The 17,055-nt window shown below is 40.8% G+C and overlaps 3 protein-coding genes across 4 annotated transcripts; 2 read left to right on the top strand and 1 right to left on the bottom strand.

The window, feature by feature from the left end:
- Positions 1-654: 654 nt before the first annotated feature.
- On the bottom strand, positions 655-4,221 carry LOC118367735 (zinc finger protein 394-like). Its single transcript, XM_035751365.2, has 2 exons — positions 3,859-4,221; positions 655-2,986 (listed from the first exon to the last, which is right to left on the bottom strand). The coding sequence occupies exons 1-2, from the start codon at positions 4,109-4,111 to the stop codon at positions 2,130-2,132; spliced, it is 1,110 nt and encodes a 369-aa protein (XP_035607258.1). The 5' UTR covers positions 4,112-4,221; the 3' UTR covers positions 655-2,129.
- LOC118367750 (CUB domain-containing protein 1-like) lies at positions 1,602-9,423 on the top strand. Of its 2 annotated transcripts, XR_004822165.2 has the most exons (3): positions 1,602-1,748; positions 4,445-4,494; positions 5,063-9,423. XR_004822165.2 is itself a non-coding variant. In XM_035751384.2 (2 exons), exons 1-2 carry the CDS (start codon positions 1,708-1,710, stop codon positions 5,331-5,333), a joined length of 312 nt encoding a protein of 103 aa, XP_035607277.1. In that variant the 5' UTR covers positions 1,605-1,707; the 3' UTR covers positions 5,334-9,423. The 2 variants fall into 2 exon arrangements, 1 of the variants encoding a protein (XP_035607277.1); XM_035751384.2 differs by lacking the exon at positions 4,445-4,494 and having other exon boundaries at positions 1,605-1,748.
- A 1,098-nt stretch (positions 9,424-10,521) lies between these two features.
- Positions 10,522-17,011, top strand: LOC118367741 (RWD domain-containing protein 1-like). The gene is made up of 6 exons (XM_035751373.2): positions 10,522-10,881; positions 11,319-11,384; positions 11,578-11,708; positions 13,903-14,185; positions 15,896-15,958; positions 16,080-17,011. Exons 1-6 carry the CDS (start codon positions 10,809-10,811, stop codon positions 16,190-16,192), a joined length of 729 nt encoding a protein of 242 aa, XP_035607266.1. The 5' UTR covers positions 10,522-10,808; the 3' UTR covers positions 16,193-17,011.
- Positions 17,012-17,055: the final 44 nt, after the last annotated feature.

Below are 17,055 nucleotides of genomic sequence, written 5' to 3'. Positions count from 1 at the left end.
ACCAAAAAATGCGCTGTAATGTTAACAACATATCCTAAAAACAGGACAGGTCAAAGTTAAATGGACAATATGAAATGGACAACCACAACTGTTGTCCAGGAGTTTCAACCCATTGCTGTGATCAGTGGTTTCAAGTTTGTATCCCTCCATTTTTGACAAGCTGATCATAGCGGAAAAAGTACTTTCGCATTTCACGCTGATAATCAGAACTTAAATAGCCAAATTGATTAGTCACAGGAATCCGTACTAATAAAGCCAATGCAACGGCCTGTTTTACAAACAGTGGGCCTAGTACATGGATGGGAATTCATCAAATTCCATTGGGGGCCACATGGTAGGCTACACCCCAGTAAGCACGAGCCACCATCTTTTGGAAGTCTTTTTTTTGGTCCTGTCATCATTTTTTGTGTTTTACAAACGGTAGGCTTACCAAATAGATGGGCATTCATAGAATTAATTTTCAGGCAACACTGTAGGCTACACCTCAGTGAGCTTGGAAGCACAGACCAATGCCTTTTGGGTGACCTTTTTTGGTGCAGGCTTTTAAACTTATTTTTTCACTTACTGGGAGTATTCCAGTTTTGTGGTAGCAACATTTTTTGGTCTTGCCTAGGGTGTGGTGGAATTATTCTAATCAAATGAGAGACTTTTAGATTTCTTCAAAACAATTTAACTTTATTATTTAATTAGTGCAGTAATGGAATTGGTCAGTAACCACCCTGGAGGTGATCCCTGAGAACTCAACCAGCGGGACTAAGCCACAGCATTTTATAGCAAAGTCTATCCTCCTGGATGTTCATGACAAATCACAGATGAATGAATTTATACAAAGGTACATTTTGCTCTCATGCAAAAACATCACGGTTACATCGCAACAGGTTTCTGTCTCAAGGTCGTTTACTGCTTGTTTATACAGAAATAGTAATGTAACATAGACACGAGGTCATTCGCTGAAATTATTTAAGTTCAGTGTTCATCTGCATATGGGAGAGAAAAAGGAGATTGGGTCTCCCTGGCACCGACATACAGGCACACAGACACTAATCATGGAATGTCTTATTACCAAGCCATCGTAAATCTACTGTCAGCGTTAAAATCTCAAAGGCTCCTCTAAGAACACTGTTCTAAGAACACTATTCTGTTGCCTATTAGATATAACAGTCTGAATGTACTAATATAGGGATACATTCTAATATTAAAGTGATGTGATTAACATGTTGTAATTCTACGACAGGCGGCAGAACGGCAAGGACCGGCCCTGGTTGAGTCAAGTTGGCTGGATGTCCTTTGGGTGGTGGACCATTCTTGACAAACAGGGGAAATTGTTGAGCGTGAAAACCCCAAGCAGCATTGCAGTTCTTGACACAAACCAATATGCCTGGCACCTACTACCATACCGTTCTTGCCCAAGGTTTAAAAATCATTCTTTAACCTGTCTTGTCCCCTTCATCTACTGATTGAAGTGGATTTAACAAGTGACATCAATAAGGGATCATTGCTGTCACCTGGATTCATCTGGTTAGTCTGTCATGGAGTGTTCCTAATGTTTTCTATAATAAGCGTTATCAGCCTCCAGATTTGAAACATTATGTTAGTGAGTGGGTTGATAATGGTATGTCAGTGAATACTAACCTGTGTGTGTGTTCCTGTTCCTAAGACCTGCTTCTGACCAGCATTCTGAGTGTGGTGGCAGCTCTGCTGGTTCTCATGGTGGTTGTGTTGGCAGCTGTGGTTTGTGTGGTGATCAAGTAAGTAACCTTTTCTCTAGCCCTTCATGATAAATGTTGGAATGGTTTCTCAGACAGATTCATCCCCAATAAGAAAAAGTAGCAGGAGCAACACCTATTTGTGGTTATAATCTTTCCTTTTAAAATAGCGTAATATCCATTTAAAGTGCTTTTTAGTCCAGGATTAGGCTTAATCTCTGTCTGAGAAACCAGCTTTTTGAGTACATATGGTAACGATGCATTAGAAGGTACACTTTCCATTCAATAGTTTTTTTGATATTTTAAAAAATACATTTCAGGATACGCAGACTGCATTGGGCCTCACTCAGGCTTCCTTTACTAGGATATGGAACGGCAACATTTTACCAGAGTCACTTCTTTAGCAAAAACTGCTGTGGTGTTTTAATCAAGTTGATCACGACGAAAACGTTCTTTACACCCAAGACAGCGATACAGTTTGTGATTGCTCATATGCTCTTCCAGCAAAAACTCCTCATCCTCTGTGAAGCATATACCACAGATGTAACAAGAAAGTGATCCTGTACTTGCAACATGAAAATGTAGATGTTCTTTCAAACTTTCTACAGACTCAAAGGTTCTTCCGCAGATACCACACCGAGATAGTTGTCTATGTCTATGGGCATGAATCACTAGAGACGTCATGGTGATAAAAGGTTTTGCACATATTCTACAATGACGAACAGCATTACCGGGGATAGGGGATTTTAAATGGGACAACTCTGTGGATTCTCTGACTTTAGTACAGAATCTTGGTCCAACTTCTGTCTGTGTTCTCTTTGACTTGAGTGGAGGTCCTTCACTCTCCATCCAATCAACACTCTCAATCTGAGTTTCAGACCAGTCTGAATTGACTGCAGATGGGGGCTGAGAGTCACTGTTACTGACATTTTCTGTTTTAATCTGTTCAATTTGCATTGTGGTGCTAGGTAGCTCATCCCTGTCTGTGTTTTCTTCACGTTGGGTTACAACTTGGTAAAGATGTGAGGACTGACTTGGGTTCTGATTACAGTCACCTTTTACTCTGGCAGTAGATATGAAGGCTTCTGTATCAGCAGAATCATCAGTATCATCAGTATCATAATCCATCGCTTGAAGCTGCTCTTGTCCCTGACTGATGACCCATAGCTCCTCCTGTTCCACTTTAATCTGAGAAGGTTCCTCCTGCCCCAGACCAGGACTACAATCCTGCTGCTCAGGAGAAACCTCTTCAGAGATGGAGAGAGTGAGCTGCTGGAGGTCTGTGGGGAAAAAGAACATGATATATTTAGCTAGTACATTCTAATGCTGAGATGCTGGCTTACAAGAAATGTGTTCTAGCCAGATGTAACTTTTGTGTTGGAAACTGGAAGTTTCGGTACAGTTGTATAACTGCCTACAGATAATTTGTTAGTTCGACATAGTGTGATATTTTTGTGTAGGTAAAATAAGTGATGCGAGAAAAGGTGATGCAAACGCTTTTATGCGCAAATATTGATATAATAAACATCACATCTGAGTAAAGTTGGAGTCACGAGATGATATGGTGTATGGTCGTCTATGACTCGTGAAACCATGCAGTTTATTAGGCAACAGATTAAATCAATTATGAATTTCACAGGGTGGTGAATAATATCGAGAATCTTATTCTGATGACGGATGCTTGACAAATGAAAATAACGAGAATATTTTTCATAATAATCTCATGTAGACTAGTTTACCCGCACCGCCTGGAGTGTAGGCTATATGTGAGCTGTTGGCTCGAACACACGTGCCAAGACCAAAGTAGACACATTTGCTATTTAACAGGACAATGTTTATGACAAAACTATTGGTAGAGTTGAAAATGTGATGGAAACATATAGAACATTTGATTTGTATTCGGTACATGACACCTTAAATGAAAAAGTACACTGTGTGTACTACGTCGTCACACACTCCATTTGGTGGAAACACTACTGGTGGGGAAAATTCGAATTTTCTTCCTTCTGATTTTTGAATGAAAAACGCATGAAAATCTGTCTCCAATTGGATTACATTTTTGCTAGTGATGACTCAAATTTAAATGCTCAACATGCATTAGGTATCTGTATAAAACGATGTTTTTTACGGGTTTAGCTAATAAGTAACACACCTTCTAGTCTCTGTAACTTTACTTCTGGTTTAAGAACGACATCCAGCAGCCTCTGTAGCCGGGCGTTCTCTTCTTCCGAACGGGACATTTTTTCCTGGTACTCTGCTATCGTTCGGTCTTTCTCCTCTTTTGAACGGCATAATTCTTGCTGGTACTCTGCTATCGTTGTTTCAACTGCCCCGAATAGCTCGTCGACAGCCGCTTTTAATCGCCTGTTAAGCAACATTCTCAATGATTTTATGTTAGGCAACATTTTTGTTTGTTATCTAGCTGAGTAGCTGCTAGCAAGTGTTGTTTTTCCCGTTCCACGCGCTCTTTTTCGAAACACATTTTTACACTATCACCACCTGCTGGAGTGGAGTGTGACGGTGGAGTGTTGTGGAGATAATTTATTTGATTTTATTTAACTAGGCTGTTTGTATTTTACTTGTACCGTAGCTAGTCTATATTCTATAGCTACACTCCAAGGTATTTTCAATTACAAAAAAATGGTAATAAGGGATTACTTGTATGTATGACATTGTTGTCATGATAAGTGAAAACGTACATTTTTTAAATTTGATTTATTTCACCTTTATTTAACCAGGTAGGCCAGTTGAGAAAAAGTTCCCATTTTACAACTGCGACCTGGCCGAGGTAAAGCAAAGCAGTGCGACACAAACAACAACACAGAGTTACACATGGAATAAACAAACATACAGTCAATAACACAATAGAAAAGTCTATATACAGTGTGTGCAAATGAGGTAAGATAAGGGAGGTAAGGCAACAAATAGGCCATAGTGGTGTAATAATTACAATTTAGCATTTAAACACTGGTAGTGATAGATGTGCAGAAGATGACTGTGCGCTTGAGATACTGGGGTGCAAAGGAGCGAAACAAATAAATAACAGTATGGGGATGAGGGAGTTGGATGGGTTATTTACAGATAGGCTATGTACAGGTGCAGTGATCTGTGAGCTGCTCTGACAGCTGGTGCTTAAAGTTAGAGAGGGAGATATGAGTCTCTAGCTTCAGTGATTTTTGCAATTCGTTCCAGTCATTGACAGCAGAGAACTGGAAGGAAAGGCGGTCAAAGTAGGAATTGGACTTTATATCATTATGGGACTTAATAAGTGTGACTATTTAAGACAACATAATTTTCTGTCTTTACAGTAGCCTACTTTGCATGTGATGTGTTTTGATCTCCCTCCTGTTGAGTAGGAAGAAGAAGAGACAGTTGTCTCACCAAGTGTCCATCTACAACCCCAACGGGACCAGCTTCCTGCCAGATCACAACAGGAGGTTCCCCAAATCACGAAAAGAGAACGAGTCCCACATCTATGCCTCGATCGAGGACACGCTTGTATACAGCCATCTCCTGCGAGACGAGGCAGAGATGGGTGTCTATGGAGACCAGGCTGTGGATGTGTACCAGAGCTTTACTGGGCCCACAGAGACAGAGCCCCTCTCTCTGGGGACAGTCCAGAGGTGAGCATCTACCAGCCTTTTGTGCTCCCATCCCATATTGCCCCACCCATCCCCAATGGACCCTTAAGTCAAGCCCAGCAGCCTATGGTGGACAACGAGCTGTGTGGCTCCAGAAGCAATGGTGACACACATGCACAGTCTCAACCTAACAATATGAACACAGAGCAGGCTCCAACGGTAGAGCCAGAGGCTCATGACTGAAAGGGAGAGAACTGTAGGTTGGGGGTATATGCCAAGCACAGTACCATAGCCCTTCTATTCATATTTTATCAAGTTTCCTGGCATGTACAGTACCAGTCAAAAGTTTGGACACACCTACTCAATCAAGGCTTTTTCTTTATTTTGCTATTTTCTGCACTGTAGAATAATAGTGAAGACATCAAAGTTTCTTCAAGTGCAGTCGCAAAAAAACATCAAGCGCTATGATGAAACTGGCTCTCGAGGACTGCAACAGGAAAGGAAGGCCCAGAGTTACCTCTGCTGCAGAGGATAGGTTCATCAGCCTCAGAAATCAGTAATTAACTGCACCTCAGATTGCAGTCCAAATAAATCAAGTTCAAGGAACAGATACATCACAACATCAACTGTTCAGAGGAGACTGTGTGAATCAGGCCTTCATGGTCGAATTGCTGCAAAGAAACCACTATTAAATGACACCAATAATAAGATGAGACTTGCTTGGGCCAAGAAACAAGAGCAATGGACATTAGACCTGTGGAAATCTGTCCTTTGATCTGATGAGTCCAAATGTGAGATTTTTGGTTCCAACCACTGTGTCTGAGAGACGCAGAGTAGGTGAACGGATGATCTCTGCATGTGTGGTTCCCACCATGAAGCATGAAGGAGGAGGTGTGATGGTTGGGGGTGCTTTGCTGTTGACACGGTCAGTGATTTTATTTAAAATTCAAGGCACCCTTAACCAGCATGGCTACCACAGCATTCTGAACTGATACGCCATCCCATCTGGTTTGCGCTTAGTGGGACTATCATTTGTTTTTCAACAGGACAATGACCCAAAACACACCTCCAGGCTATGTAAGGGCTATTTGACCAGGAAGGAGAGTGATGGAGTGCTGAATCAGATGACCTGGCCTCCACAATCACCTGACAACAACCCAATTGAGATGGTTTGGGATAAGTTGGACTGCAGAGTGAAGGAAAACCAGCCAACAAGTGCTCAGCATTGATGGGAACTCCTTCAATATTGTTGGAAAAGGATTCCCGGTGAAGCTGGTTGAGAGAATGCCAAGAGTGTGCAACGCTGTCATCAAGGCAAAGGGTGTCTACATTGAAGAATCTAACATAGATTTTGATTTGTTTAACACTTTTTGGGGTACTACATGATTCCATATGTGTTATTTCATAGTTTGTAGAATGTAGAAAATAGTAAAAATGAAGAAAAACCCTTGAATGAGTAGGTGTGCCCAAACGTTTGACTGGTACTCTATGTGATTCACTGGAATATATGATAATCTATTGTCTGTCAAAGAAGCCCACATTCTTTGATACAGTTGATAATGTCATGTGTTTTGGCTGTGGGCACCTTTGCACTGCATAGGGAAAGTGTAACTTCTTATTTGAGCAGCACCCATGCTCAGTTTTTATGTAAAAATGGTTTGCTTTCAATTTATTTGAAGGGTATGTAAAGAATGTTGATTTTTCACTGAATGTTGTAATTTAAAAAAAATGTAGTTTGAACAGTAAGGACCAGTTTCATTGATGTAGAAAAACCTATTCTTGGACTAAAAAGCACTTAGTTTCAGTTGATTTCTCAGTCCTTTTTTAAGGAATAGGTTTAATCTGGGTCCTGGAAACCAACCCTCAACTTTTAAATAATCTTACTTTTGAATGAAGGATAATGGAGATGAACATACTTTGTGTATTTGTATATTTAATTCAGTTTACAGTGAATGTGTAGGAAGATAACGTAAAGGTAAAAATTGATGGTCATAAATCAACAAAAAAAATCACACACACACTAAAATCATTGTTTATTCGTCATATGCACAAGATACAGGATAAACGGTGAAATGAAATGCTTACTTGCGAGCTTCCTCAACATTGCAGGAATAATAAAATGAGTGGTAATTCTAGAGCACTCCAAAATACTGTCAGTAGTTTAAAAAATAAGTTTAAAAATATATACTGTGAATATATGTCAGTGTACTGTTATATTTAAATATTTGTTTACCTTTATTTAAAACGGCAAGTCAGTTAAGAGCAAATTCTTATTTACAATGATGGCCTAGAAATAGTGGGTTAACTGCCTTGTTGAGGGGCAGAAAGACAGATGTTTACTTTGTCAGCTCGGGGATTCGATCTAGCAACTTTTCAGTTACTGGCCCAAAACTCTAACCTCTGGGCTACCTGCCGCCCTTACAAGTAGTAAGTGAATAGTGACTAGTTAGGAGCAAGTTAGAGAGAGAAGTGGGAATGCAGAGATTCTGTGCAAATAGTCTTAAGGTGCAGGTGGACGGCAGCCAGGGGCTAGCTGTTCAACAGACTTATGGCCAAGAGGTAGAAACTGTCTCTGATGCTCTTGTACCGCATGCCAGGCGGTAAGGGAGTAAACAGTCCATGTTTGGGGTGGCTGAAGTCTCTGGAAATCTTCCGGGCTTACCTCAGACACCGCCTGGAGTAAATTTCCTGTAGGGCTAGGAGCTCGCCACCAGTTATGGACTGGGCAGTTTTCATCACCCTCTGTAGATCCACGTTCGAGGGCGGTGCAGCTGCTGTGGCAGGCGATGATGGAGTCAGTCATGATACTCTTGATGCAGCTCCAAGGTCCGCTAGAGGGCACTATTATTATCCTGACGTCAAATAATAGCGGCCTCTAGCGGACATTGGGTCAGCTCTCAATGGTGCATCTCTCACACACACACACAAAATGGCCTTTTCTCATTTGGGTAAAAGTCCATCCTCTTTCCTCCATCCTCTCTCCTCTGTGACCCGGAAACCGATAAGTGGTTGAGTGGTCAAGGAGAGTGCCAATTCAGTAGTAAGCAAATGGAAGAGTGTCCTCTTCTCGATAGCCACCTTTCATCGGAGGTTAGTCATGTGTATCCTATCTGTAGTCCTTCGCGGAAGAGTTTTGAAATTTGCCAAACTCCTTTGAATCAGCTATTGTTTTCTCGAAGGACAAAAGCATGTAAACGTTTAAAAACGACATGCTGCTTATCCTTTTATCTTTAAAATGGCTTGCACAGCTGGCTAAATTTGTTTTTATCACTTTACACATTTATTTTACGATTCCACCCCCTGTAAACGCAATTTGCCTGATGACGTGCAGTGGAGAAGGACTATCCCATTTCAAACGAGCACATTTCCGTTCACGTTCCCTCTCCTTGCCTCCTCTCCTCCTCCTTATGTCACGCTCGTCGAAATGATGAGACCAAGGCGCAGCGTCAATAGAGTTCCACATATTTTTAATCATGTACCCACCCTAGTCCCACCCTGACCTAACCAAAATATAGAGAAAACAGAGATATCTAAGGTTAGGGCGTGACACCTTTGACCTTTTTTAAACGGAGGGGACAGAGGATCTGTGGTATAGAGGTGGTATACTCAAATTTTGTCCCAAATTTCCCTAATTATAAATCCCATATCGGTCTTTCACAGTCAGGCCAATCCAAGCAATTAGGCTGTCAACTGAATCAGAATATTTACAGGGTTCTGTGAAAAGTCATATTTTTGTAATAGAAAAACCACAAAATGGGATGTTCTAAGTCCATAACAATGCTTAAACCACATCATGAAACCAGTTTTAAGGATTGGGAAAAATTGAATAATTTTTTATTTCTGAGTGTAGTTACCCTTTAATTCAAGTGTGCAGGCACCTAGCATTGTTTGGCTAGCTTGTTTCTGTAGCACATGAGATGGAGTTTGCAAAACAAATAACCACTGGATTGATGCAAATAATCATGATATCATTCTGCCATTGGCTACTTTGTAGCTAGTTTTTGGGAAAGCCTTTACATCTACCAGAAGACAGTTAGGCCTATCATTAGCATTGCTATATTTTTCCCCGTTGCTTAATTGTTTGAAACCTGGACATTTTACTTCATATTATGAAGCAGGTCTTACCTTTCTTCAAAGTAGCCTATAGCCAAAATTCCACCATAGAAACATGGAGGAAACCATTTTATAAAGACTTCCTCATATGCGTTCTGCTGTTCTGTGGTTTCTTTCAACTTTCTTTCATTGTCTAGCAGCCAAAGGCATTATCCTAGTCATATTAGAAACCCATCCCATGATAGATGCTGCATCTTTAGATCTCCCCTCTTTCTAAATATCTAATGGATATTTTCATCTCTGTCCATGTGCGCATTTAAGAAAGGTGTTTTCCTGCAAATTGTATTTAGGAACATTTGCGTGTAGGCCTTACTGCTGTGTGCACATTGCTGCGCCTAAAATATGAAGGAATAATAGTGTATCAACATAAGTTAAACATTATGATCTGTTGGATCAGCTTTGTTAATTGATAAGGCATATCCCTCCATTACTTTGTATACCCAATGCACACTGAAAAATAAGTGTGTATATGGTAATACAGCGTATACCCTCCACTACACCACTGCAGAGGATGGAGGAGAGAGGATGCAGGACTTGAGCAAACCAATTGCAAAAAGGCCAATGACTACAGTATGAAGGAAAAGGCCAATGTCGATGGCCCTTTAAGAATTTACTAGACTAAAATAATATATTGAAGAAAAGTATAAAATATTTCATACATGATACCGAACGAGTAATACTAATGAGTAGATAATAACGGAAAATGTATCCGTATCTAATAGATATAATTGCATAATTAGTCATTCGATTAGTAGACATTGTCAAACCAACCTTCTGTGATTCAGAGTGAGAACTAAAAAGGATTGCCGATGTAGTCGATCAACAGTGGGCCCACAGACAGATATTTCAGTGGATGCATAAATGTGAAGCATCCGGTTGGCGTTTCCACTCACTACCAAATGTAGTAGTGAGAGGAAGCCCACTGGCGCGCAGTGGGAGAAGATGGAACGAGATGTATTTTGGCCGATATTCTGCAAATCTTCTCATAAATTAAACATTTGATCTCTATGCAGTTTTCTGTTCCAAAAACTAGAATATGTTATGAACAGAACTGATTAAGTATTGTAGACTTCGCACTTTGTTTTAAAAAATCACGCTGTTTAGTAGGAGTGCAAAGGCGAATTGAGTTATTGCACACGTGCACTTCACAGAGTATGCGTTTCCTAACGGAAATATGCCCAAATATATTAGAACGCGCCAATAGGATTTCGCTAGCGCATGCTTGGCTCTGCCCGCCTCCTTGCTTGTTCTGCCCACTATGACTAATTTATTCTCATTGGAAACGACGAGCTGGGGTCTATCTCGGTTTTATAAACATCTTTGGTGGGCCCTTCTGCTTCGAGCACGCACAGGTCTGTGCCCTTTTGGATAACTTTGCTAGCTCATTGATGGACCATAGTAGAAGAAAATGACAGATTACGCCGAGGAGCAGCGAAACGAGCTGGAAGCTATAGAGTCAATTTACCCGGACTCGTTTACAGGTGAGTTTTCTGCGAGTCTGTCTCGGTTGGTTTCCAGGCTGGAGAACGCTAGCTAGATAACTCAGGTTAGCATTGTGGTGCAAATTTAGCTGGCTAGCTAGTTAGCAAGCCAACAACCCTCAACATTTAGGAGAAATTGTTTTCGCTAACGATCACATAATGAAACGCCCTCGATCACCGCACTCAAAGTTAGTCAATGCCACTGCACTGTTAGCTAGCTAAACAAACTCAACTGCACTGACAGTGCCACACATCTTACCATTCAGGCTCTCCAGTAGGTGAGTTGATCATAGTTAACATCTTCCACTTTTCAATAGTGAAATATTTTTAGAGCAACGGGATCCACTTTCTGTTCGAACTGTTTGCTTTTCATCAATTTGCATAACAATGATGTGACTGCTGTGCTGACTTTAATATTTGTTTTGGCCCTCCTGTAGTGCTATCAGAGGTGCCCACCAGCTTCACCATCACTGTGACATCAGACGCAGGGGAAAACGATGAAAGTAAGCAGTAACCTAACCTATCACTCTCTTGCCCGAGTCTTGTGTAGATCTGTTGGGCTACACTAGCCTGGTCCCATATGACAAGTCATTCGAGTTGGCTAATTAAAGCATTTACGGATCTGGGACCTGGCTAGGGTTTTACTACATTTATTGTTTGTTTATTTGTTAACCTAATGCCTCTGTGTTATTGTAGCGATTGAAGTGACGCTACAGTTCACCTATGTGGAGAAATATCCCGATGAGGTGCCGCTGTGGGAGATATACTCCCAGGAGAACCTGGAGGATTCAGACGCAGAGGGCATCCTCACCTTACTGCAGCAGCAGGTCTGTTACACTCATGTGCACACACTCACTCATAGGGCTGTTACGGTGACCGTATTACCGCCACACCGAGTCATGGTGGCAGTCAAATTCCATGTGACCGTTTAGTCATTGTAATTAGGCTTCTCCAAGCTCTGATGCTGCTCATGGTCATTAGTAGCCTATCAAACCTGATAACTGCCTTGTACTCTGCACTCTATTGTCACTCTGACATCAATGCAAATGTAATCGGAAATCAAATCAAACACCTCATGAGACCCCATGAGCTCATGTTGTGCAACATTTCTATAGACTATGTAATTGCATGAGAAAACAGAGTGATGGCCTCTTAAATAGAGGATCCCATCAGCTTTCTATAGGCTAGGACTACTATATTTATTTCTCAACCTTCCTAATATTAAGCACATTGCTTCTCTTCAAAACAGGAGTATAGCCTACCTGGGTGGCATGAAAATGAACCACGGGAAAAGTGTCCTCCATTCGCTATTTAAGTGCATAGGTTACATATATTTTTCCCGCTGCCCCTGTTTTGAGACCGGTGCATAATTCCAAATCAAAACAAATTTCACATATTATTTAGTATATGTAAACACTAGATTAAATCAATAATAGTGTGATGGGTGACAATATTAGCCTATCACTTGTGAATGATATCTCATCACTTGTGAATGATATCTCATCACTTGTGAATGATATCTCATCACTTGTGAATGATATCTCATCACTTGTGAATGATATCTCATCACTTGTGAATGATATCTCATCACTTGTGAATGATATCTCATCACTTGTGAATGATATCTCATCACTTGTGAATGATATCTCATCACTCGTGAATGATATCTCATCACTCGTGAATGATATCTCATCACTCGTGAATGATATCTCATCACTCGTGAATGATATCTCATCACTCGTGAATGATATCTCATCACTCGTGAATGATATCTCATCACTCGTGAATGATATCTCATCACTCGTGAATGATATCTCATCACTCGTGAATGATATCTCATCACTCGTGAATGATATCTCATCACTCGTGAATGATATCTCATCACTCGTGAATGATATCTCATCACTCGTGAATGATGTTTTACATGCCGTAACCCATTGTGCTATTTTATTTAACTTATTTTGTACATAATGTTGCTGCTACTGTCTCTTATGTCCGAAAAATAACTTCTGGACATCAGAACTGGGATTACTCACCATGAACTGGAAGAAGCTTTTTCCTTTTAAGGAGTCCGACGAGAAAGATCTACTACTCTCCCGGAATAGACCCAGATCCCAGACATTTGTGTGAAGAAAAGACAGAGGAAAAGGGGATGCAGATCGGGCTGCCTTTTGGGAATCTGTAGACAAGCGAGTAAACTCCCACTGCCATCAATTGTACTTGCTGACATGCAATCATTGGGAAATAAAATTGATAACTTACAATTATCCGTGACATTAAGAACTGTAATATCTTATGTTTCACTGAGTCGTAGCTGAACAACAACACAGATAATATAGAGCTGGAGGGATTTTCAATGCACTGGCAGAACAGAGAAGTTACGTCTGGTAAGACGAGGGGTGGGAGTCTTTTTGTCAATAACAGCTGGTGCGCAATGTCTAATATTAAAGAAGTCTCGAGGTATTGCTCGCCTGAGGTAGAGTACCGTATGATAAGCTGTAAACCACACTATCTAGCCTCTGCCATGGAATTCTTAGCAAATGCTAAATGAACTAGTGTAGCCCACAGCCATATGGCATAGCCAGATCAGGGCCTAACATAAGGACAATGCAAAGTATGCTATTCTGTTCTTCTGAAATAGACTACATTTTCTTCATGTTTCTTTAGACCTGTCTAAAATGAATGGATTTATTGTTATGGTGAAGGCTATAATACATGGATTTATTATACTTTTAAAAATGTAGTTCTGAAGGTCTGCATCAGTAGATTGTAGGCTGTGTGTGGAAGACAGGAGATGCTAAATGTGTTAATTAACGGTCAATTACCGTGAGTGAGGCCGGCAGTTATTTGCTTTACAATCACCGGCTGACAGCCCTACTTACTCTCGCACAGTCTGTCTGTTCCACCATCCTCACCTTACTGCAGCTCTGTATGTTTGTTTGTCCGTCTGTCTCTCTCCGTCTGTCTATTCCGCCTTACTCCGCAATGAAAGGGCTTACATCTGTGTTTTTATTTTTCTAGGCTGAGGAAAACCTAGGAATGGTGATGATATTCACCCTAGTTACAGCAGTTCAGGACAAACTGAATGAATTAGTCGACGAGATAAAAAACAGAAGAGAGGAAGAGAAGAGGCGAAAAGAGGAGGCAGCGGAAGAGGCTGAGAAGGTGCTCTTCCAAGGAACAGTGGTCACCATCGAGAACTTCCTGTCATGGAAAGCCAAGTTTGAGCTGGAGATGGCTGAGTTGAGGAGGAAACGGCAGAAAGAGGAGGAGCAGCAGCAGGCTGGGAAGATTAAACTCACAGGTATGTCTATACCACCCCCAAACCCCTCTTCATCCCCAACCATCTGGATTAGTGTTGAATAATGGGAACCTGGTTACTGAGACTTACTGGGACCACTCCCTTTTCCCAGGATAAATAACTGAGACACTGGTATATTATTTTAAATTATTTATATGAACAGCTTGGCGTGAAATGGAACTATTAAGTGATATGCGAAGTCTAAATCCGTCTTCTCTATGGCCTCTGTATGATAACTCCTCAGTGTTCAGGGTGGGGACAGACGACCCATCTCCGTATGGAGCGCAGTTCACAGTGCATGTAGACCTATCATCTCATCATGGTACATTTTCTTCTAGTGATAGGCTGTTTTAAAACTAGTGTTCTATCGCTTGAAGATCATTGTACTCTCTTGCAGTCTTTCTCTCTCTCTCATCTTGAACTTAATTCAAATTGCATCCAAAATAGATGTCCTAGCCTACCCTTTTCTGATCATAAATTCAACGCAGTATTCGCCTTATATTTAGCTAATTTAATGATGGGTTATGCATAATAATCTTCTAACTCATAGCCTCTGTGTCTTGCGCAATAAGCATGTATCGGTCCGCCCCTGGCCTCTCTCCTTTCCCATGCAGGAAAAGCTAGACATGATTTTTCGTAGCATTTCTTATACCAATAGACTATTCGGAGACGTAATCTCTTTTTTGCTGAAAGCTGAATACAGCAGCCAATAAAACTCACAGGTAGTTTGAAATAAGTCCATGTGTGATGCCAGTAGGATATAGCAGTTATTTGTTCAGACCCATAACCATTCAATCTTCTTGAAGAGAAGTGAAAGCCTTCTGCATCTAATTCTAGTCCTGTATTATTCAAGGATGTCTTCAGAATGATAACTTATTAAACTGTTGATTCATTCCTTCATTCCTTCCTCGCTTTCAACAATAGAGAAAGAGGTAGGTTATCATTTGGGGAAATATTATGAAACGGTGTGTATATGTATGCGTCAGCCTACTAATTATACAAACGGACCCTATTATATTTCAATCAAATTTGCAGGCCACGTGCTGCTCATTAAATGTATTTTAATGTATGGCTCATCCGGCTCAGGTAGTATCAGGCTTGAATTTTCAATCAAAGCTCTGAACAAATCCTCTAAACAAATCCAGACGGGCCTATTTATATGCTTGTTGATGTTTTTGAATGGCACTTATGGTTTTGGTGGGAAATACCGGGTTACTGGAAGAAAAGTGATTAATTCTAGGGATAGAACATTTGTAAAATACTAGGAAAATATTCAACCCTAACATGGATGCTACATCTCTGCCAACATGTACAGTCCGAACCTAAACCAAAGTTTTTATTTTTATTTAACCAGAATAAGTCCATTGAGTCTTTTGCCAGGGAGACCTGGCCAAGAAAAAGGCAGCAGTCAATACAACATTACAAAATGTAAAACACGATCCGGCCTAGGAAACTGTAGTCTTAATTTGGTAATGACCCTGGGGAGTTTAGGTAGCAAACACCTTGAAGACCATGTCTGGTAACTGCTAGTGGTGGAGGAGAGCATGCTACAGAGGTAGAGGGAGTTTGCCCAGAAGGACTTCATATGAACACATACCAATGTAGCTGTCAGTGCATGTAAAGCGAGGTATCAAATGGTGGGCTGGACAAGGTTCAATGGTTGAACGTCTTGAAATTTGTACATCAAGACTTTATTTCTTCTCTCTCTACCAGGAAAAAAGCTATTTGAGACCGATCACAATCTTGACACATCAGATATACAGTTCCTGGAAGATTGTAAGTAATAGCGGAGTGATACAACTGTAGTGTGTGCATGTCTGATTGAAGAGAAGTATGGATATTAGCGAGGGGATCTGTAAAAGGTTGTATAATGACTTTGCTCTTCCCTCCCGTTCAGCTGGAAACAGTGTTGAAGTGGACGAGTCCCTCTTCCAGGACCTTGAGGAACTCGACCTGGATGAAGACGACCCTGACTTTGACCCTCTGGCACTGGGCAGTGATGAGGACTGAACGAGGAAGAAGGCAGACCTGTTTTCAAATACTATTTAAAATACTTTGAGCATTTGCTCTAGCCTGCCTGGAGTGCCAGATCGGTGGGGATTGCAGTGTTGTGACTATTTTATTGGTTCCATTGTGCCTGGCAAGCACAATCAAGCCCAGAAGAAAGCATTTGAAATGATTTCAAATAGTATTTGAAACCAGGTCCGGTCCCAGATCATCTTTATTGCAGTCACATTGTGCTGCACAGATTCAGATCCCTCAACGCCTGGAGAAGTGTTTTGCATCTCAGGAATGACATCAATTTGATATAGAATTCTTCTGAGATGCGCAGCACGACTGTAATATTTACGACTTTGAATGCAACCGATACTAACAGGAGGGGATCATCACAGGAAGGGAAGTCACTGTATGTAACCAAGCCTAGGGAAGAAAGACATCCAATAACACCCACATTTATGTTCTAGACATGAACTATAACTCCAGTTGGCTGTAAACACAATCACCTCAAGGCATTTATACACCCTGGTCAATTAATTGATTTATACCCTGATGCCATTAAAGATGCACTATGCAGAAATCTCCGCCATTTCCTGGTTGCAAAACCTCTAGTTTGCTTAATTTCAGTTTGTGACAAAACAAGCAAGTATAGTGTAGAGAATCATTGTACCATCTAAACTGCTGTGAAATGTCTCTTCCATAAACTGGTGTACAAAACTGAAAAATGCAATAATTAAACTTAAACAGGAAGCATAGAAATAGCACAGATCTACTGCTTCATAGACTTGCTTTTAATAAGAATGAAAGATCTATCATTTGCATTTTTATGAATTTTGTGTTGAGTACTTTTCTTGGATGTGGGGGACTAAAGACTT

The sequence above is a fragment of the Oncorhynchus keta genome, chromosome 34 (genome assembly GCF_023373465.1).
Source record: "Oncorhynchus keta strain PuntledgeMale-10-30-2019 chromosome 34, Oket_V2, whole genome shotgun sequence".
Taxonomy (NCBI): Eukaryota; Metazoa; Chordata; class Actinopteri; order Salmoniformes; family Salmonidae; genus Oncorhynchus; species Oncorhynchus keta.
The sequence above is the reverse complement of the archived record's forward strand: the minus strand, read 5'-3'. Positions and strand labels throughout refer to the sequence as shown.

Excerpts from the sequence above, each read along its gene's own strand:
- LOC118367750 (XM_035751384.2), top strand. The coding sequence starts at position 1,708 with ATGGTGGTTGTGTTGGCAGCTGTGGTTTGTGTGGTGATCAA. Across the intron at positions 1,749-5,062 it reads GTGGTTTGTGTGGTGATCAA|GAAGAAGAAGAGACAGTTGT; the intron begins GTAAGTAACCTT and ends CCTGTTGAGTAG.
- LOC118367735 (XM_035751365.2), bottom strand. The coding sequence starts at position 4,111 with ATGTTGCCTAACATAAAATCATTGAGAATGTTGCTTAACAGGCGATTA. Across the intron at positions 2,987-3,858 it reads AAAGTTACAGAGACTAGAAG|ACCTCCAGCAGCTCACTCTC; the intron begins GTGTGTTACTTA and ends TTTTCCCCACAG.
- LOC118367741 (XM_035751373.2), top strand. The coding sequence starts at position 10,809 with ATGACAGATTACGCCGAGGAGCAGCGAAACGAGCTGGAAGCTATAGAG. Across the intron at positions 11,385-11,577 it reads CGCAGGGGAAAACGATGAAA|CGATTGAAGTGACGCTACAG; the intron begins GTAAGCAGTAAC and ends GTGTTATTGTAG. Across the intron at positions 11,709-13,902 it reads TCACCTTACTGCAGCAGCAG|GCTGAGGAAAACCTAGGAAT; the intron begins GTCTGTTACACT and ends TTATTTTTCTAG.